The sequence below is a fragment of the Dendrobates tinctorius genome, unplaced genomic scaffold (genome assembly GCF_039654945.1).
Source record: "Dendrobates tinctorius isolate UK_male_01 unplaced genomic scaffold, ASM3965494v1 ptg000094l, whole genome shotgun sequence".
Classification (NCBI taxonomy): Eukaryota; Metazoa; Chordata; class Amphibia; order Anura; family Dendrobatidae; genus Dendrobates; species Dendrobates tinctorius.
This window is the reverse complement of record NW_027361762.1, coordinates 4,498,147-4,520,783: the sequence shown is the minus strand read 5'-3', so window position 1 is coordinate 4,520,783 and position 22,637 is coordinate 4,498,147. Positions and strand designations below refer to the sequence as shown.

Here is a 22,637-nt window from a genome sequence, read left to right as displayed (position 1 = left end):
ACATGGTTGAGCTATTATCAGACAGGGACGTCTATGAAAAATTACAATCAAATCCTACTAAAATCTATAGTCAGAAAGCTGAGGAGATGGTTCTGGAGGGTCTGAATTTGGGCATATTAAATAAAAAAACAAGCAGAATATTTAGTGGTAAAAAATCCAATTATTTATGGTCTGCCAAAAATCCACAAAGCTGAAAAAAATCCCCCAATGAGACCAATAGTGTCAGGAATTGGCTTATCAAACGAGCATCTCTGTGAATGGGCAGATTCTCTGCTCCAACCTTTAATACGGTATTTACCAGGTTACCTTAAAGATTCCAGAGATGTTTTGGCCACTTTTTCGAAAAAAATGTGGCATGATAATTACATGCGGCTAAGTTGCGATGTTATATCAGTGTATACTTGCATTCCGCACAGTTTAACCATGGAAGCGTTTGTTAAATATTAATAATTGGATATGTATATTTCTTATTACACTCAGTTCTGTACTGAACATTGCCTTCTGCTGACACTACATAGGTTATTTTTGTAAGTTTAGCTCATGGTAAATGTCAACTCCATATATATAGACCACGTGCTTTGAGAGACGTATATTTAAGGTGGGGGCTTACTCTAGAGGGGGGCTCTTCTCCACTTACACACTCGAGGGGACATCTTACTCGGACATTACGGACAGCTGGTATGTAATCTAATCACCATCCAGAGAAGCTGCATACTACAAGACAGACGTCTTTTTCAGAGTTCCAGGAAAGAAGGATCTATGAACAAATGGACAATCTCTCTTTATAATCATGCACCTATTTTTATGTTTTTCTGTAATAACCTTTTCTCCGATGGAAGAATCCAAATAAACCACCACATTTTTTCTATAAGAACATCGTCATATTTTAGTGTATCACATCTGGCAATAAGTCCTGAATAATATGCAAGAATATGCATTTTTAACATTGGAGAGCCAGCCAGATCTGAATTTTTGTACTTTTTTTTGCGGATTTCCCTCAACTTGCCCAAGGGGGAATTTTAATGAACTTTGCTAACGTCAGATGTGCAAGTTATCAGGAACTCCACTACTATGTACAAGTCACAAGAATCAGACAGAACCTAGAAGTGAGGACTAAGAATTGCCAGATGGATTGAGAAGTACTACAAGTGCCAGACGTGCTGAAGGTAGACGTGTGAAGACAAGAGCCCAGCGTTGTCCATCAAAGGAACTACAAGCTGAGATATTTCAAGGTAAGCAACATGGATGTCATTACATCTTTTTCTAAGCAGAGTAAACTGAAATTTAGGTCTGTAGACGAGTCTAATTTAGACATTTTATGGCTCAGCTTATATGCAGAATTTCAAATGGAAAATCTAAATTAGATTCTAAGCTGGTGTCCTTCAATATAGAAAGAGAGAAATTGAAAAATATTTTACAAATGATTGATGTATTTCACAAACTTGTATCAGAGAAATCCAAAAATGACTGTTGTGTAAAGGAAAATAGTGATGTTCCCGAGATTCATTGGAATGTGGAGGAGCAGTTACAAGATGAAAGGCAAATGTCTGTAGCAGCCATTCAAGGTGACCTTGCAGACGTGGAACAAAATGGAGACGTAGGAGGAGACTTCAGAACTGACGTAGATGACGTACAAGGGAAAGACGTACCACTAAAAAAACACTCAGAGGTCCAACTCAGAATTAAAGTTAGGAAAAATTTGTTAAAAATATGCAAAATCATTCCTGCATATGATAACAAAATCCATGTTTGTAGAAACTCTGAGGTTTTTGAAAGCTGTGTTGACAAATTTGATTTAACTAACAAGGAAAAAAAAACAGTTGTTTAAAATGTGGATCCCTGTAACCTTTTCCAGGCAGTTATCATTAAGGATATCTGGTGAAACATGTGAACTTAAATGATAATGACAGATTAAAATTTCTGATTTTTTTGTTCATCAAATGAAAATTATCCAGATATTGATATTCTTCAAAAATTAAGGATTGGTCGGAAAGAATGTACTTTTACATTCATGTCCATATTTGATCGCTTGTACAGAACAGTCATTGAGAATGTCAAAACACAGTCCCTGATAAAGACTTTTGTAAATAAATTTGGTTTTCTAAATCCTGCATCTCGTGTTTTTGCATCACAAAAAAATTCTTTATTTGAATGTGCGCAATCCCTTGATTTTGCTAGGAAATGTGAAAATCATGAAAGGAGGATAAATCGTGCTAATTTTGTAAAGACAGGCAGAGTAAAATCTTATCAGAAGCCTGTATCAAAGTGTTCTAAATTGAGTTATCCCCGAAATCAAATCTATGAAGAACGAAGAAAATCACATGTTTGCTTTAAGCTTTTTGGAATGATGAGTTCTGACCTTTCTGTAAAAAAGATGGCGGAATTTGACAGACAGAAGCAGGTGGCGATTGAGATCATTGGCTGTAAACTGAACACTTTGCTCAGAGAATCCATCAGCTTCAAAATGGCAAGAACTTTTCAGGACATTTTTTACAGAGAAATAAGATTGGGTTTAGGAATTGGCTAAAAATGTAATTAAATGTTGTGTAAAAGTGTTATACAATGTATTAGTCAGTTATATGTAATTATGTTATAGAATATAATTTTGTATTCCTATAGTTTTGTAGATAGATACATATTCATACAGTATATATATATATATATATATAGAGTGTTTGTAGAAGTAGAGATTGTAGAACTGTATTTTTTTGTCAAAATTAAAATCTACTCCAGTAATAATATTTAGAATTATGAATATGGTATTAACCTTATCTTTTATTTTTCCTTAGAATTTTCATTTAAAGCAGGACTTAATTGGGAAAAACTCTCTTACATGGATTTATGCCTTTATTTACACAGGAAGTTGCAATAATTGCATGATTTTATACATTTAGCACTTAAATAATATTCATATAACTAACTGCACCTTAAATGTTAATATGATGTCTTTACTGCATGGCTTGACATGACAAACACAGCAAGTGATATCTGAACCTTGTTCTAATAATAAGTATACCATGTTCCTGTAGCCTTAGTGAAAAGAATTTTTGAGAGACCCCAGCCTTTGCAAGACAAAGGAATGCCAAAGTTTCAAGTATAGCTAATACAACATATATTTATGTTATGTGTATTTGGGGAATATTCAAAGAAATATTAAGATACTAAATTTAATAGTTTACAATGCGCATTGATAATTAGGATAATTTTTTGGGTTATATTCATGAATTCACACCTTTGTATGTGGGATAATTTGGTTTGAACTTATATTTGACACAGCCTGAGTGACAGATGCGTGTATGAGCAGCTGCTTAAGGAGTAATGTGATACGTTTGATGTATGAATGAGGCCTCAAGACTATGTATGTTAGAGAAAAAAAAAACTTTGTCTTTATAAGAAATATGCAGATCAGCTAAATTATTAGAATATAAAGATATATAACGAAATATTATCTACACAACATATATTTCTATATTTCTTTAGTAATTATTTTTTGATTTAGTTAATTGTGAATAAGTGCAATCACACTTCAAAATGGTTTATGAAGAAAATCTACATTTAAATTAATTTTAATGGTTACACATCTTCAGACAAATAAATGGTATAAAGCAAGAATAAAAATTACACAATTTATAAATTAATTATTTTTAATTTTGGTTTTGATGAATTATTTCATGAAACAATATTTTTCGGTATTAAGGGGGAAATGTATTTTTGATCCTCACTACATCATCACATTTGATTAATACCTCTTTTTCACACATTTTAATAAAGTAGAAATATAAATAAGGTACAATGGTATAATATTGGGTATAATAACATTAAGTATTATAAAGAGTCATTTCTTTACACTAAGAAGAGTATTACATGCAAAATTGCATAATTTGAATATTTTGGTAATACAAGTTTATGACAATTATGAAATAATCCAGATCATGGAAATATTAAGGGTATATGTTACTGAGGACATAACTACTCTGCATTTGGTATCAACATAAAGACCTTATTCTTATTCTTATTTTTATTTTTCATTTTCAATTTTCAATTTTTATTATTCTATTTTTATTTTTAATTCTTACATTTTTATTTTTTCTGTCAATCAAGAAAAAAAACATCAATATTTAATAAAGTAATATCTACTATGAGAATATTGCTTCATTAAATATAGCAATGATTTGGCACCATTACAAAGGAAAATGTTTCAATTCTGAATTAATATGCAACAATTCTTTCAATCATCCATTCATTCATTCATTCATTCATTCGCTCACTCATATATTCTTATCTTGGTTCATGGCTATACATTCTTACATATTATTGGTATAATAAATATATTCCTTATTAATAAAGACAAAAACACTTGTTACATAAAACACGCTGACACCTATGGGTTGAAAAAGGTAATTGCACCTATGACATAAAAAAAATGTTCTATCACATGAAGAAAATCCATATAAGGTACAAATTCTGATAATAATTATATGGATATTACTGATTGCTATGGTACGCTGTGATATTATGGGTTAGGAAAATTATCAGATTTGGTATAGAATAGGGAATGAAGACTTCAAGCAAGATACTGAAATTACGTTAATAAAGACTTTTCATATTTCTAAATTCAATTGATTCTTACCAGTTGCAAGAAGAATGCGATCCTGAAGTCCCAGAAGGTAACAAAGCTATGATTTCTGAATAATAGACTGTGTTAATTACAAGTGCAGTATCCACCACTGACAGTCACAACTAAAGTATCTAACCTGACAACCAGAGGACGATGATCCTATGATGCTGACAAGAACTGTGTTATCACGCTCTTATCAAGTTCCAGTGGTTTCCAATCACCTGTAAAGCTTCAATGAAAAGTTGGTGAACAATGAAGGTAATTGTCAGGAAGCTACAACCCTGACATCTGTCCTGTGCATTAGGACTGAGGACTGGTTATGGTGCTATGTTTAGCAAGGAATAGTCATTTTAACCACTCTATATGAGGGGAATGGCAACGGAGCCAGGGAACCCCGAGGAGCACCTGATCGATGCCCTCTGGCATAATGAGCAGGGAAAGTGTCTCCTGGTAAGACGGTAAAATTGAGAGCCTAAGGGATGCTGTTTGGTGGGTAATCTGGGATGATAAGGTCGCCCCGTTGACCACCCTGATGGGCACTGGGTGAGGAAGTGTTACCAATGGGATAGTGTGCTGTTGGGCGAAGGGCGAAGACATAAAGATCCCTTCTGCCCCGGAATCCACCATGACCTGTACTTCCCAAGAGGAATCACCACTATCTAACATCCCTTGGAGCGCAGGTATGGGGGAGAAGGTCTCCATAGCAAATAGACCCCCACCAACTACCACTGGACGCGATTGTTTTTTCTGCCGCTGCGAACACCTGTTAGCCAGGTGACCAGACTGTCGACACTGATAACAGCGTGTGGAGCTTTGTGCCGGACACGTCTTGAGACCGGCGCGGGACACCTCCATGGGCTCGGGTGGTTCTAGAGGTTCAAAGAGGTTGGGAGCCAAGCTAACCTTCCATCTGGATTGAGCACGCTCCAGCCCGCGCTCTGAAAAACGGAGATCGATGCAGTTGGAAATGGCAATCAGCTCTACCAGACTTACGGGAACCTCTCTGATAGAGCATCCTTAACATGCTCCACCAAACCACTGCAGAACACAGGGATGAGGGTTTTATCAGACCATTCCAGCTCGGAAGCCAGTGTCCGGAAACGGACGGCGTACTGGCTGACTGAGAGGGATCCCTGAGTTAACGCTAGTAGCTGGAGAGAGGTGTCATGAGTGACCCATGGCCCCAAGAAGACCTGCTTTAGAGATGTTAAGAACTGAGCAGAGGTCCGAACCTCTGGGTCACCACGCTCCCACAGTGACGTGGCCCACTCCAACACCCTGCCCAACAGAAGGGAAACGATAAACCTCACCTTAGTCCGTTCCGTAGGGAATCGCGCGGCCAGTAACTCAAGCTGGATAGAGCGCTGGCTCACAAAACCCCTGCAGGAGGCACTATCACCAGAAAATTTATCGGGCAACGGGAGGCGGGAAACTGTTGGCGCAGGCGTGGACACACGTGACACAGCCTCAGCGATTGCCTGAGCAGCAGCCTCAGTAAACTTCGCAGCTGAGATGGCACTCTCGAAAGTAGCCAACCTGCCCTCCAGCTGCCGAATGTACTGCAGTAGCTGCTGCTGGTCCGCCATTACTAGCCAGACCCTGGCGCTAGTATAATGTTAGGGATGGCGGAACGCACTAAATATTAAATAACAGAAAGTGCATTCGCCGCCCGGGGTCCACCGTGCAGTGGTGTTAAACTGCTGCAATAAAATGGCAGACGCACAGTATGGCGGTATGGCACACGCGGGTTGAACGTCACCCGGCGAGTGCTGGCGAACTCTGTTATAATCACAGAGGCGCCTAAGGCATAAACATAAATGCCGAGCCTGTTGACCTCACAGGTCTCAGCGGTGTGCACACACGGTATAAGGTCACAGGACTAGGCCCTAGACTCTGGGTCAAAGTCCGTCTAGACCTACCGTACGTGCGGCGTCACTACCGCGGACGCCAACAAGTGCTGCTGACTGCACCACGGCGACTGATCCAGCCGCAATACGACAATGCCCAGACGGGCTCACTGTCGGACGCTAGCCCTGTGGAGGATGCGTACTGTGGCCTGTAGCTTGTCACTGACTGGCGCTGACTCTATTACTAGATCCTTATACACACTCGTAATATCAGAGGGAGAGGAATTTTAATGAGTCATTTGCAGTCCATACATCCATCAACATTCACACAGTAGCAATTAGAGTCTATACTAGCGCATGGCTGAGCGGTCATGCGAATCTTTTATAGCCTGGACCTTCCGGAAGCTTCCAGATCCCTGAGATGGACCAATCAGATCACGAGAAGGACCTCGGCATGTGACTCTGGATCTCCAATGGGAGATCGTCTCGTGAGCATGCTCAGTAAAGCGACGGAGGGACTTAGCCTCTGGAGCGACTTGCTGCTGAGCAGCCTGCATTGCTATTGCTGACCCAAAGGTGGCAGCAACTGCCAGACCCACAGATCTGGACTGGGCAGAGCGTCTGGTACGCCGGGACTGCTGAGCACTCTTCTCTGCAGTCGATAGATAATGGGAGACCGCAGAATGTGAGCCTCTAGATTCCTGTTGAGCCGCTGCACGAATCTGACGCCTAACACATACACACAGCCACACACACTCTCCTCTGTGGTGCAGGGGTGTAACGTCCGTCTGCGGTTCTGGGCTGCAGCCAGGCAACACCCCGAGAAACACTGATACCCTTAACCCCTATACAGGGATCTGGATTTACAACAGAGCCCAGGAGGTACTGTCTGAATAGGAGCAGCGGCCAGAGCAGGACGGTCGTCAGAGTGAAGTACAAAAACGGCAGGCAATAGCAGAGTCAATTTCAGGCCAAGGTCAGAGTCAAAAACCAGGAGGGCGGCAGAGGTACAGAATCGTTAGGAAGTAGCAGAGTCAGAATATCCAGGCCAAGGTCACAAACCAGGAGAGTAGCAGAAGTACAGAATCGTCAGGCAAAAGAGGGGTCAGAAATCCAGGCTGAGGTCAGAGTCAAACAGAAATCAATCACTAAGTAACACACAGGGGAACCAAGAATATATCCGGCGGCTTGCAAGACCAGTCCCAAGGTATTTGAGGGATCAGGTCATCCCTCACAGGTTCCTGGACTGGTGATGTCATTAGGGCCGCCCCCAAGACCAGGCCAGATGGAGTTGCAGTAACCCCCTGATGACTGACAGAGGGGCGGAGCCTGCGCCCACCAGATGCCTGCGCAGGAGCCACTTCTCTGTCACCACCATAACTCACGGGCGGACCACGGCGCCTCCCAGTGGCCGAGGCAGGAACAGCCGTCCCCGAGTCTGACAGTGAAGTGGCGGTCTGGCGCCTCCTAGTGGCCGTGACCGGAACAGCAGGCCTTGAATCCAACGGTGACGTGACAGACCGGCGCCTCCTAGTGGCTAAAGCTGGGACCATAGGCCCTGAGTCTGACGGCGACGTAATAGAACCACGGCGCCTCCCAGTGGCCGAGGCAGGAACAGCCGTCCCCGAGTCTGACGGCGAAGTGGCGGCCCGGCGCCTCCTAGTGGCTGCGACCGGAACAGCAGGCCCCAAATCTGACGGAGACGTGACAAGGGGAGGCTGGTGTCCATGTGCAGCTCTTCAGCTTCTCCTGCTCACAGCAGCACTGTCCGGCAAATCCCCCGGTCTTCTCCTCTCTACCGGGATACTAGCAGATGAGAGCGGGGGAGCTGTCACCTGCAGACAGGAGCTTATCTCTCCCTGGGAGCAGCCACCTTTGCTTACCTTATGTTGATTTCATATTGATTGCTGTACTGGCTGTCCCTCAAAGCGAGCTGCACAGGAGGACAACAGCCCCGGAGCTTTCATAGCGACGCCCCTGGAGGAGAGCAGAGAGGCGTCCTGTGCGCGCCAGGCGGCTTTCAAATTTCTGACCTGGGCCATGTGTGCGCGCACTCTCCTGCTTACCCGCACTGAAGAGGGCCGCAGCCGCGCTCACACAGTGGAGCGGCCCTTATCAGCGTGTTCACCAACAGGAGTGCGAGCGCACACAGAGCCTAGTCAGAAGTTTAAAAGGGCCAGCGGCCCATTTTGTAGTTCAGAGCCGCCGGCCCACCGGGAATCTGCCCGGTTCGCCAGATTATTAATCCGGGCCTGGTGTGAGCCCTCCCCTCCTCAGTGTGAGCCCCTTTTCCTCAGTGTGAGCTCCCCTCCAAGTGCGTGCCCCTCTCCTCAGTGTGAACCCACTCTCCTCAGTGTGAGCTCCCCTCCAAGTGCGTGCCCCTCTCCTCAGTGTGAGCCCACTCTCCTCAGTGCGTGCTCCCTCTCCTCAGCGTGATGCCCCTCTCCTCAGTGTGAGCTCCCTTCCACAGTGCATGCCCATCTCCTCAGTGCGAGCCCCGCTCCTCAGGGTGAGTGCTCACGCTGTGGATTCACCTGTGGAATTTTCCTCGCCGATTTGCAGGTAAAACCGCAGGTAAAATGACCTGCGGATTTTCCAGCGGTTTTCCCCTGCGGATTGACACCTGGATGATGGAAGAGGTGGCAAACCGCAGCGGATCCACAGAAAGAATTGACATGCTGCGGATTTAGGCTGTGTGCCCACGTTGCGTTTTTTTAAGCGTTTTTGAAGCGTTTGTGCTGGATCAGACTCTTCAGAAACGCTTAAAATAAGCTTCACATTCAATTTAATGCATTTTTGGCTTTTTGTGCCAATGCATGCGCTTCTTTCCACTCAAAGAACGCTTAGCGGCTAAAAACGCAGCATGCTCATTCTTTTCCGCATAGGTCCGCGTTTTTCAAGCTTTCCAGAAACTGCGCAGAAAAAAACGCATAAAAAACGAGCGGCTTTTGTGCAAAAATCGCACAAAAACGCGTGGAAATAAAACGTGGGTTCTCTGGGAAGGAGTCCGGTTTTCTGAGATTTTGCTGCGGATCCGCAGCGTTTCTGGCCCTGCGGGTCCACAGCAGAATCTGCTGCGTTGTACAGTACCATTTTACCCTATGTAAAATGGAAACCGCTGTGCACATACTGCGGAATTTTCCGCGCGGTTTTGCTGTGGTTTCAAATCCGCAGAAAGAAACGATATGTCACTTCTTTTCTGCAGATTCTGCTGCGGTTTACCATCTCCTCCATTGTAGAGGTGATAAACCGCAGGGTAAAACCGCAGCCTAAGGGTGTGTGCACACGCTGCGGATTCTGCTGCGGTTCCGCAGTGGATTTGAACGCTGCGGACCCGCAGCAGTTTTTGCTGCGGTGTACAGTACCATGATATCCTATGGATATTAAAAACCGCAGTGCAGACGGTGCGGATTTTTCAGCGCGGTTTTCCTGCGGTTTCTAAACCGCAGAAAGAATTGACATGTCAATTCTTTCTGCGGATTCCGCTGCGGTTTGCCATCTCCTCCATTGTAGAGATGATAAACCACAGGTCAAAACCGCAGGTCACTTTACCTGCGGTTTTACCTGCGATTCTGCACGGAAAAACCTGCAGGTGAATCCGCAGTGTGTGCACATAGCCTTATCCGCAGATAAACCGCAGGTCTTTTTACCTGAAATTTACCTGCGGATTTCTACAAATCCGCAGGGGGAAAATCCGCAGCTCCAAAAAACACGTGTGCACATAGCCTTAAAACCGCAGCAAATCCGCATGAAAAATCCGCAGCATGTGCACTGTGGATTTGAAATCCCATTGGCTAAGGCTATATGCACACGCTGCGGATTGGGGTGCGGTTTTAGCTGCGCGGATTTTGTAAAATCCGCAGGTAAATCTGCAGGTCAAAAGACCTGCGGTTTTACCTGCGGTTCTGCCCTGCGGTTTTTCATCTCCACAATGGATGAGATGGCAAACCGCAGCGGAATCCGCAGGGGGCTATGTGCACATGGAGTTTTTTTGGTGTGCGGATTTTGGAGAGAAAACCGCAGGTAAATCCGCAGGACAAAAGTCCCGCAGTTTATCTGCGGTTTTACACCTCATAATGGATGAGGTGTGAAACTGCAGCGTTTCTGCACCAAACAATTGACATGCTGCGGATTGTAAACCGTAGCAAATCCGAGCGGAAAAATCTGCAGCATGTGCACAGCGTTTTTTAATTTCCATAGGAAATAAAGGTCTGTACAACGCAGCAGAATCCGCACCGTGTGCACAAACCCGAAAGAATTGACATGTCAATTCTTTCTGCGGTTTCAAAACCGCAGGAAAACCGCACGGCAAAAATCTGCACCGTCTGCACTGCGGTTTTTTATTCCCATAGGGAATAATGGTACTGTACACCACAGCAAAAACTGCTGCGGACCCGCAGCAGAATCCGCAGCGTGTGTACACACCCTAACATTGTACTGTACACTGCGGAACTGCTGCAGATCTGCAGGGCCAAATCCGCTGCGGATCCGCAGCAGAATCCGCAGCGTGTGCACACACCCTAACATTGTACTGTACACTGCGGAACTGCTGCAGATCTGCAGGGCCAAATCCGCTGCGGATCCGCAGCAGAATCCGCAGCGTGTGCACACACCCTAACATTGTACTGTACACTGCGGAACTGCTGCAGATCTGCAGGGCCAAATCCGCTGCGGATCCGCAGCAGAATCCGCAGCGTGTGCACACACCCTAACATTGTACTGTACACTGCGGAACTGCTGCAGATCTGCAGGGCCAAATCCGCTGCGGATCCGCAGCAGAATCCGCAGCGTGTGCACATACTAGTGATGTGTCGTTCATGAACGATCCGATTCAAAGAGCCGGCTCCCCGCTGGGAACGAAATGAGCCGACTCTGCACTGTGAACTAGCCGGTTCTTTTTTTTTTTTTTTCTTTTTCTGGCACCAGGCAGTGGCAGTGATTTATCTGGGAGGAGGCGGAGCTGTCAGGAGACAGAGAGAAATGTGTGCGGTCTGTGCTGGAGTGAGTGAAAATATTTAAAGTGATACACTCCTCCTAGCTTCAGACATGCATGCATGGCATACTGTATATGGCATGTGACTGTAGAGGGGTTAAACTCAAGTGAAAGCAAATTGGTCTCATGTATACTCTCACATATACTATACTATAGTATACTATTAAAGTCAGCCGCCTCAACTCAGCCTCAGCAGCAGTGCAGCACTGAGTGAAGAGGATACAGGACAGTCACACAGGACAGGAACCCTACAGGGAGAAGCGTCAGTTCTTGCTGAGGGTAGGGTAAAGCTGGAGTCACACATAGCGACTTACCAGCGATACCGACACCGATATCAAGGTGTCAGGATCGCTGGTGAGCTGTCACACAGACAGCTTCACCAGCGATCAGCACAGCGATGTCGAGCGCGCGGCATAGCTTGCCGTCCCTGTAAAAAATAGATTTAAATAAAAAATATTGTTATTCTCACCTTCCGACGTCCCATGCAGCCTTCCCGCCTCTCTCCACGCTCCGGTCCCAGTAATCCTTTGCGAGAATGACCACAAGACGTCACGGTCTCGCGGGAGCGCGAAGTCTCGCGGTCATTCTCGCAAAGGATCACTGGGACCGGAGCCTGGAGAGAGGCGGGAAGGCTGCATGGGACGTCGGAAGGTGAGAATAACTATATTTTTTATTTAATTTCTATTTTTTACAGCTGATCGCTGGTCTCCCGCCTGTCACACGCAGCGATGCGTGCTGGCCAGCGGGAGACCAGCGACCAAAGAAATGTCCAGAGGTTTCTTGCAGCGATCAGCGATACCGGCAGGGGGGCCGCTCACTGATCGCTGTCACACACAGCGATCTCGCTGGTGAGATCGCTGTTACGTCACAAAAGTTGTGACTCAGCAGCGATATCGATAGCGAGATTGCTATGTGTGACTCCCGCTTAAGGGTAAGCAATATAATAAAGTGATTTCAGGCAAGACTGTGCAGAGATCTAGGTCCAGCCCCAATCATTAGGCCATGTGCACTCATAATTTTTGGTGCTGCGGATTTGGAAAAATCCACAGGTAAAAAAGATCTCCGGATTAGCCTGCGGTTTAGCCTTGCGGTTTCACACCTCTACAATGGAGGTTTGAAACCGCAGCGGATTCTGCACAAAGAATTGACATGCTTTGGATTTGAACCCGCAGCAAATCCTCGTGGAAAAATCTGCAGCATGTGCACAGCGGTTTTCAGTTTACCATTGAAAACAATGGTACTGTACAACGCACCTAAAGCTGCTGCAGAGCCTGAAACGCTGCGGATCCGCACCGTGTGCACATGGCCTTATAGGGTTAAGCTGGTTTCACACTTGCATATTTTGGCTGCACGCGGATCCGTTTTCGTCTCCATTGACTTTCAGTGGTGACGGATGGGACTTGCATGTGCATCCAGTTGTCACCGTTTTCCCACAGATCCGCATGTCTGCATATTTTATCAGATGCACAAAAACGCAACTTGTTGCAGTTTTGTGTCATCTGAAAAACACGCAGGCACAGGGAGACGCACGGATCCGCAGCTACACGTCTGGAATTAACATGGAGCTCTATGGAGCACGGATCCAGGACAACACGGGTCCGTGTGCAGGGATCCGTGTTGCGGCACTGATGCTCGGAAGTGAGGGATGTGCTGTATGGGAAAGTGATGAAACTGTATGGGACCAGACTGCAGACATAATATAGACTATGTCCGCATGCTGCTCTGTCATACAGTGATCTTTCCCGCCTCACTAGAAGGGCTTGTGCCCTGTGCTATAGTGTGGTAATGATAATAAAATGTAGTGGGAGCATGTATATGACATGGGGGCTCCTGGTTAGGGGCTGCACGAGTGGGGCTGCGTTCACACTAGCGTTTTGGTACGGTGCGTTGTGAAGCGTAGCAATCCTGATCCAGATTACATCCCTATACTTAACATAGGGAGGCACGGAGCTGCGTTTGCATCAGGATCAGGATGCATCAGGGTTTTCCATGTTCTCCCAAAACGCAGCTTGTTGCGAATTTTGGGTGTTAAAAAAAATCTGCAGACATCCTGATATGTGTCAGCAAAAACATATGATTGTCACTTTAGACGCACCAGAATCAGGAGGCCTGCGTCCAATCTGCATGTGGATTTCACACTGCGCAGGCTCCGAGCCCCATTTTCTATTTTTCTTTCACCAGTCTCTCTCCTCTCTCCTCCCCTCTCCTCTCTCCCCCTATCCTCCCCTCTCCTCTCTCCCCCTATCCTCCCCTCTCCTCTCTCCCCCTATCCTCCCCTCTCCTCTCTCCCCCTATCCTCCCCTCTCTCCCACTATCCTCCCCCTATCCTCTCCTCTCTCCCACTATCCTCCCCTCTCCTCCTATCCTCCCCTCTCTCCCGCTATCCTCCCCTCTCTCCCTCCCCTCTCCTCTCTCCCTCCCCTCTCCTCTCTCCCCTGCCCCAGAAGTCAGAATTTCACATTTCCAACCAAATCCTCATTAGGGCGCAGTTCCAAGCGTTTTCATCCATTTGCAGAAAAAACACGGATGCGAATAAATCGCGTCTAAGAGGGAATGACTACAGCAGTGACGGTGTGGACTCCTAGTCTGGGGGAATAGATGTCCCGCTGGGCTACTGCTGGTTCATTATCAGATCACCAGTGCCGATATGAAACTATTCTTACTGCACATGACTTTATGACACTGCAGTAATAGGGGAGTCAGGAGGAAGGTGCCAGTGGGGGAACATAAAGGATCTTTCCAGTGTAATATGGAAACAAACTGGCCCTAGTCCAAATCATTTTGCAGGCTTCAAATAAGTGCACAAGCGAGGTTGTCCAAGACTTTAATGCTGGCTGACCTTAGAATAGGTCAGCAATGTCTGATCACTGAGGGTCCGACACCGAGCCCCCCGGCCAGTCAGCTGCTCTTAGTGTCTGATTTTACCATTCAGTAGGCGTTGCTTACATATTTTACATATTTTGGAGTGTGTGTGTTGGCACAGTGCTTCCAACATACCTTTTACGGATTAGGCCGGGGTCACACTAAGGCCGGTTTCACATTAGCGCATTTTCAGCGCGCGCACGGCCGGGGGTAGCTCCGCCCCCGAGCCGGCTCTCTGCCCGGCGTGCCCGCCCCTTCCTTGTAGCGCCGCCTCCTAGCGGACGGCGGCGCCTGCGATCGGCGCACCCTATCTTTAGCATAGGGTGCGCCGATCGTGCGCAGGCCGTGCGCTAGTTGCGCTTTGACCTGCGCTGCGCACTTTTGACGGTGCGCCGTGCGCGCGAAAATCGAACTTTTCGGATTTTGGCGCGCACGGCGCACTGTCATAAGTGCGCAGCGCAGGTCAAAGCGCAACTAGCGCACGACCTGCGCACGATCGGCGCACCCTATGCTAAAGATAGGGTGCGCCGATCGCAGGCGCCGCCGTCCGCTAGGAGGCGGCGCTACAGGCAAGGGGCGGGCACGCCGGGCAGAGAGCCGGATCGGGGGCGGAGCTACCCCCGGCCGTGCGTGCGCATAAAATGTGCTAATGTGAAACCGGCCTAAACGACGCAAAATACAGTCAGTATTTTACATGTGTAATACGGATGAATGGACCCTAAACAGTGCTCCGTATGTCATCCGTAAGCAAGGTGTGGTCGCGTATTTTGCGCATGTCAGCATCCGTATGTAATCCGTATGGTGAGATTTTCTCGCAGGCTTGCAAAATGGACATATAATGGAGCCCTATGACAGGGTTTATAACACAAACCAAAGAATAGCTATAGACACATAGAATGCATATTTATATATATATATATTCTATGTGTCTATATCTATTCTTTCTTTATTAAACCTGTCAGTGGGAGTTTACTGTATAGTCACATGTGTGGTCCGTATGTAATCCGTATGGTGAGATTTTCTCGCAGGCTTGCAAAATGGACATATAATGGAGCCCTATGACAGGGTTTATAACACAAACCAAAGAATAGCTATAGACACATAGAATGCATATTTATATATATATATATATTCTATGTGTCTATATCTATTCTTTCTTTATTAAACCTGTCAGTGGGAGTTTACTGTATAGTCACATGTGTGGTCCGTGTGTAATTCGTATTTCCATAGACTTGCATTGGCGCACTACGGGCGTAGTACGCTGACAGTCCCAGCATGCTGCGATTGGCACGGACCGTAGAATACGGATGAGAAATATACGGCTGGTGCGAGGGACCCCATAGGGAATCATTGGTCCGTGTCTAATGCGTGCTTTTAGCGCCTCTCACTCTCCCGTATTCCTCGCCAGTGTGACCCCGGCCTTATACAGCGCCAACACGGATTGCAGCACTTACTAATCCAGACACGACATGTACAAAAAACGCCACAGATTAGAAAGGAATACATGGTAAGACTGTCTGCAACCGAGGAGCCGGGGCCTGATCACAAGAGCTGACAATCTGAGGAGACAGCAATGCTGAATAACAGCTTACACTGCGTCACTAGATCCTTATATAGGTGGAGAATGAGGCCCTCACTTTACAGGCAAAGACCTGGAACGAGGACTGTGGAAAACGGATTAATATTAAAAAAAAGAGCCGTTAAAAGAGCCAAAAGAGCCGGCTCTTTATGGTGAGAGGAGCCGAATTGCCAGAAAGAGCCGAACTTCCCATCACTAGCACATACCCTCAGTGCACTGTGCAGGACTCCCTGCTGTGCCTGTCACCAGATCTGACAGGAGCGACCTCACCCCCCCCTCCCCAATGACGCCGCCGTCAGCTGACACGTGACACACGCTTTCCACAACGTGCAGTGACGTCTCCGGCTCCGCCCCCTTTACGACTTCCTCAGTCGGTTGTGTCGTTGGAGTCGGAGCGGCCAGAAGACATGGCGCTGAATAAGAACCATTCTCAGAACGGCGGCGTCATCGTCAATAATGGCGAGAGGTGAGTGTGTCAGTGCGCGGGCGTGTTCGTGGCTGGCGCTGTGGGACTACAAACCCCAGAAGGCCACTGGTTCTCCTAGGGAACAAGGAGGCTGCGGGAGCTGTCAGGCTAGAGGTGCGGCTACTCCCATCGTCCTGGCCTCTGTGCGGCTGGGAGCCGTAGTGTCCCGCAGGAGCCGTGCGATGTTCTGTCCCCCACCACACGCTTGTCACCCTGTGCGCTGCAGGAGGGGAGGGAGCAGCTGTTCACACTGCACGAACGCTGGTTATTATCAGGTTATTGCAGTTTTGCCTTTTTTATCTTTTGTTTCTAGTGCACAGTTCTAGTAAAGAGAGCCAGTCACCTCAGAAAGTGCTATTCATCAGCAGCGGTAGGGTTAATGTGCAGCGTTACACTGTCCCAGACGTCTTCCTATGGGGCTGCTGGGAGAAAATGACCCTCTTTCCTCCTGGGAGCTGCCAGCTTTCAGTCATGGGGGAGCACAGAGTGGCGGCTAACCATCTCCCCTCCATCAGCGCTTTGGCCGCTGGCTGTGCACCTAGCTGCTGCGGAGCGCTCTGCCTGTGTGTGCTGGGACCTGCGTACATCCGCCGCTCTGTCCTGTCCCCCGTGACTGAAAGCTGGCGGCTCCTGGGAAGGAGTCCGTGTATTTCCTCCCAGTAGCCTCAATTCCAGTAGAGTGGCTGGGCAGCAGTAGGGTAGCTAGACAACCACAGATTAACCCTATATCTGAATGTAAATGGTGGCAGGTTCCCTTTAAACGCTGGAGTTCTGCACCGAAAAACTCAGCTGCCTTATATATACACTGTTCCAAATTATTATGCAAAAAATATTTTCTCTAAATTACCTATATGAATTGCAGTCATTGTTATTTTCCAGTCCTCTAATATTCTAGTATAACTGCAATGTTTTTGAACAAACTGCCTATGAAAACACTATTTTTAAAAATAAACACTCAGAATGCATGTTCCAAATTATTATGCACAGCAGAGTTTTCAACCTTTTTATTTTGAACAAAAAAATGGTCAATTGTGAAATTCTAAGCATTATCAGCTTATTACAAAATGAAATCAAACAGTTTTCAAGTCAAAACTTTATTCTAGGTGATGTTACATTTGCACATAGGACCCCTTGTTGGAAAGAAGCTTCTGAACTCTCTCGTCCATTGAATTTGTCAGTTTTTGGATGGTTTGTGCTTCAATTGTTTTGCATGTGGACAGAATACCCTCCCAGAGCTGTTGCTTAGATGTGAACTGCCTCCCGCCATCATAGACACTCCTTTTGATGATGCTCCAGAGGTTCTCAATGGGGTTGAGGTCAGGGGAAGATGGTGGCCACACCATAAGTTTGTCCTCTTTTATGCCCATAGCAGCCAGAGATGCAGATGTGTTATTTGCAGCATGAGACGGTGCATTATCATGCATGAAAATGATCTTGCTCCTTCAAGCACGGTTCTTCCACTTGAACCATGGCAGGAAGCTCTGTTTTAGAAACTCCACATAGATTATGGAGTTCATCTTTACCCCTTCAGGGATCCTAAAGGGGCCGACAATCTCTCTCCCCATGATTCCAGCCCAAAACATTACTCCACCTCCTCCTTGTTGGCGCCTTAGCCGTGTTTTCATGGGGTGTCCATCAACCAGCCATCCTCCACTCCATCCATCTGGACCATTGCACAGCACTCATCGGTGAACAAAACAGTTTGGAAGTCAGTCTTCATGTATCGTTTGGCCCACTGGAGCCGTTTCTGCTTGTGTGCAGTGGATAGAGGTGGTCGACGGGATGGCTTACGCACAGCTGCAAACCTCTGAAGGACCCTGCATCTTGTTGTTCGGGGGACGTTGGAGGCACCAGCAGCTTCAAAAACTTGTCTGCTGCTATGACAAGGCATTTTTGCAGCTGCTCTTTTAACCTGACGCAATTGCCTGTTGGAAAGAGTCCTCGATTTTTTCCTTATCAGCACGCACACGTGTGTGCTGGGAATCCGCTACATACTTCTTGATTGTGCGATGATCATGATGAAGTGTCTTGGCAATGTTGATTGTAGTCATGCCTTGACCTAAATACTCCACAATTTGTTGCTTCTCAGCAGCTGACACATCCTTTTTCTTTACCATTTTGGCAAAAAATGTATGCTGCTTAATAATGTGGAACAGCCTTCTTAAGTAGTCTTGCCTTTATTTGGACACAACTGCCAAACTAATTTGCACAGGTATCTGCAATTGCTTTCAGTGATATAAAGAGCCCCGACACACATCACCATCAATGAGTTTAAATGACAAACAAAAAAATTCTAACCTTATCACTCCTAAACTCTTTTTGCATAATAATTTGGAACACAGTTTATATCCCTTTGTAGGCTCCTATAGAAACCTATAGGGAAAAATGCAGCCAAAGCCCAGACAGTTCTGCAGCCGACGTCGTCAAGCACGAAGTCAGCTTGAGTTTTCACGAGACCACATCCACTTTGCTTGACCTAGTTTTGGGCCACCCCTTTTATAATATTTGGTCTTAATCCTAAGGCTGGATTCACACACAGCTGAATTCCCGCGAGAATTCTGGAATTCCATTCCGCGGGAAAATCACATTTTAAATTCCCACTATTTTCCTGCGGAAAAACTAGCAATTTGCACGCCTAATTAGCTTGCAGAATGCTAGCGTTTTCCAGTGATCTGTAGCATCGCTTGGAGAACTGATTGACAGGTTGGTCACACTCGCCAAACATAGTGTTTGACGAGTGTGACCAACTTTTTACTATTGAGGCTGCCTATGCGGCATCAGTACTAAAAAGATCTAATGTTAAAAATAATAAAAAAAATACAAAAATCAGGTTATATTCACTTTCCGGCGTCCCGCGCAGCGTCCCCAGGCTTCCGCGATGTTCCAGCAGGTCCCGTTCCCAGTGATGCGTTGTGGCAATGACCTTTGATGACGTCGCGGTCTTGCGAGACCGCTACAGCATCACGAGACGCGACGTCTGCAAAGGTCATCGTAATGCATTACTGGGAACGGGAGCTGCCGCGTGTATCGCTGAAGCCTGGGGACGCTGCGCAGGACGTCGGAAGGTGAATATAACCCGATTTTTTTTTTTTTTTTTTTTTTTTTTTCTTCTATGTTTTACAGGGATATGGTACCCACAGCCCGGAGGACAGTCTCCTCTCCTCCGGACCGTGGGTACCATCCGCAAATGTTCTGCTTACTTTTCATATGGTGGGCACAGCCACATGCGGAAAGTATAGGAATAGGTTTAGCGTGCACTCGGTCTTATTATGAACGAGGTGCTGGTGTAACGGACCTGGTGGTCCCAATATAGAGTAATTATATAATTCACCGCACACTCTTGTGGATTATCATGCCAAATAGTTTAAATTTTATTAACACACAATCTGGGAGCGTAACAGAATAATGCAATGGAAGCGATATATCGCTTCCATTGCATTATTCTGTTACGCTCCCAGATTGTGTGTTAATAAAATTTAAACTATTTGGCATGATAATCCGCAAGAGTGTGCGGTGAATTATATAATTACTCTACATGCGGAAAGTAAGCAGAACAATGCATTCCTATGTGGGCGGAATTACCGTGATTCCGCAAATTAATGAGCATGCTGCGGATTTTTCCACGATGCGATTCCGCCACGGAAAAATCCGCAGCATTAGCACAACATTGCGGAATCCCATAGGACTGTATGGGATGCTGTTTTTTTTGCGTTTTCGCGGCAAAATCTCACGGTAAAAACCGCCGCGAAAACGTGAAAAACCTGAACATGTGAATGCAGCCTAAATGTCTATTTAATGTAATAATCTAATCATTTTGTGTTTTTAATTAAAAAGTGCCCACAGTTCCTCACTACTCTATCTGCTTTTATTTATTTTTTTGCCTATTTCAGTTTTGATGACATTTTGTTTATAACGCTCCAATGCATTGTGCGATAGTCATTGGGGGCAGAGTTTGTGGTCATTGCCACAGGAAACAGTGTCATCAGTGATGCCCATTTCAGGGCTAGTCCCTGCCCTACTGAGCATGCGCAGGGTGTTTACTCCAATGTATGCGCAGTACGAGCTCCCTTGTCATTGCACTGAGAAGGAATATACACAGTGACAGTTCGCTCCCTCGCCAGTTATGATTACAAGTGATGAGCCGGAATAGAAGCACATGGTCTGTGTGCATTGTAAGGAGGGAACACTGCAAGCACAGATCAGCCCAACCCCCAAAATTGACATCTGTTTGTGTTTTTCGCTAGTTAGAGAACCTGTACGAAGGATTTAGTCCTGTAAACTAAAGGTATGGCTCTAATGGCACAGTGATGCTGATTAATATGATTCCTGATGTGAAGGGATCCGCTCAGTGGCTGCTGAGTGTTCACCTTAAGTTTTCATAAATGATGTCTTGTGTGCTTCGGGGCGAGATGTGGATGCAGGGGCTTGTTCTTATTCTTTGTCCTCCCACCAACTGCCTCCTTCTTGTACAGGTCACTGAATCAGTGACCTGCCTCCTTCGCTCCGCCGCCATCATTGTGGATAGCAAATGCGCAGTGTCTGTCTGCGTCATGTGTGCGGGACTTCAATAAAATGGCGCCGGAGCCGTTGAAGCCATGTGCACAGCATGCAGACTCGCACTGCGCATGTGCTGTCCACAAATCATGGCGGCACAGAACTTTAGAAATGAGGCAGGTCACTGATTCAGTGACCTGTACAAGAAGCAGAGGAGGCTGCTGGGGGGGACGGAGAACAGAAGAAGACCCTGCCCCAAGGCACAGTCATTTTCTGAAAACTTCACAACGTGAGTATTCATCAGCCACTGAACAGATCCCTTCATATCAGGTATCAAAATAATCAGCATCACAGTGCCATTCTGGCCATGTCTTTAGTTTATAGAGTTAAATCCCGCTGACAGCTTCGCTACAGTATTTGTGATTTATGTTAAGCGTGAGGTAATTCAGTGGCCATGATGTGACTTATGGCCTTTGTATTTTCAGAAAACGTGATCTCATTTAATAATGTAAAAAATAATATGCAAATCATTTTATTAAATTTTTTTCTCCCCTGAATAAAGCGCGGCCACCTGGAGTTGGTTTACAGGAGGTGGGCCAGGCTTTCATCTTGAGGCAGTGAAAGGCTCAGTGTGTATTAGGTAAGAGAGAAGGGAGGTTCCAGAAGTTATAGTACTGGGAGAATGCTGATGACGGTTCCTCGACCGATTTTTACAACTGTGTCTCAAAAGCAGGTTCATCTTATTGTAGGGGATGAGGGCAACAAGGCCTTGCTTTACTACAGGTTTGTGCATTTCTGTGATGGCAGAACTTCAGCAGCCTCTCTAAAAAGAAAATGGCATCCGTGTTAGGAAAGCAAGGATCATCTTCCCCCTGCGCGCCGGTGTATGAGCGCTCCTGCCATGAACCCTTAAACGCGTCACTACAGTGCTTTTTTTTTTTTTTTTTTTTTTGTGGTTATGGTAATGTAAGTTCCCTGCTCTTAGTCTCCTACTCGCCAGCTACCGCCGTCAGCTCTTCCTGGTGTTGCTCTGGTCCTGCGCCACTGTTTTGTGACCGCAACCTTTGACTGACCGGAAGTCTGAGATAACGGTCACAAGCTCCCAATGTAAGTCTATGGGAGCCTCATCCTGGCCACTTTCTGGCTCTTATAGATTTACATTGATCAGTGACCTCCAGCTCGACCAGCAAACACCGGAGCTGTCCAACAGGTCACAACCGACAGAAGACCAACGGGAGCACAGGTGAAGATGGCAGCTGGTGAGTATATTACATGGGGCAGAGGACTTAGATTAGTGATAAATGCAAAATGTTTTTTTTTTCTACCAAAACTCAGATGTGTGTCACACATCAGATCCAGTGTGATCTGCTGACTAATATTTGGACACCCTGCTCTGTGCTGTAAAATGTCTGACAGCAGTGACAGCCGGTCATATGTCTCTAGTGCTGGAATGAGAAATCAGCAGATCACTGTCACATGACGTGAGCGGAGGGAGGGTAAATAACCAAGGCGATTAGGAGAGGTTAGCAGAAAGTGCTCCACTGCTTTTTACTAATGTTACTCACTTTTTTGTTTCTAGCATCCTGAAAATGTGTAAAGATGTGGAGCTTTCCTTCAGTGACATGGCCCACAAGACCGAAGTCTTCAAGGGAACAAAAAAGGGCTTGCTATACCTCACCCCATACAGGGTAGGTGAGGCTGAAGTGTCAAATGTTTCCTTTAATTGGGAAAAAAAAATCTATTGTAGACACTTTGCCGCTCCAATGTAGCATTAAAAC

At 46.1% G+C, this 22,637-nt stretch overlaps 1 protein-coding gene across 1 annotated transcript in view; it reads left to right on the top strand.

Moving 5' to 3' along the window:
- Window positions 1–16,124: 16,124 nt before the first annotated feature.
- Window positions 16,125–22,637, top strand: part of WBP2NL (WBP2 N-terminal like) — a 46,437-nt gene continuing 39,924 nt past the window's right edge. Inside the window, exons 1-2 of the mRNA XM_073586656.1 lie at window positions 16,125–16,365; window positions 22,439–22,547. Of these exons, the coding sequence (XP_073442757.1) occupies window positions 16,307–16,365; window positions 22,439–22,547 (168 nt within the window). The 5' untranslated portion in view covers window positions 16,125–16,306. The remainder of the gene's footprint in view (window positions 16,366–22,438; window positions 22,548–22,637) is intronic.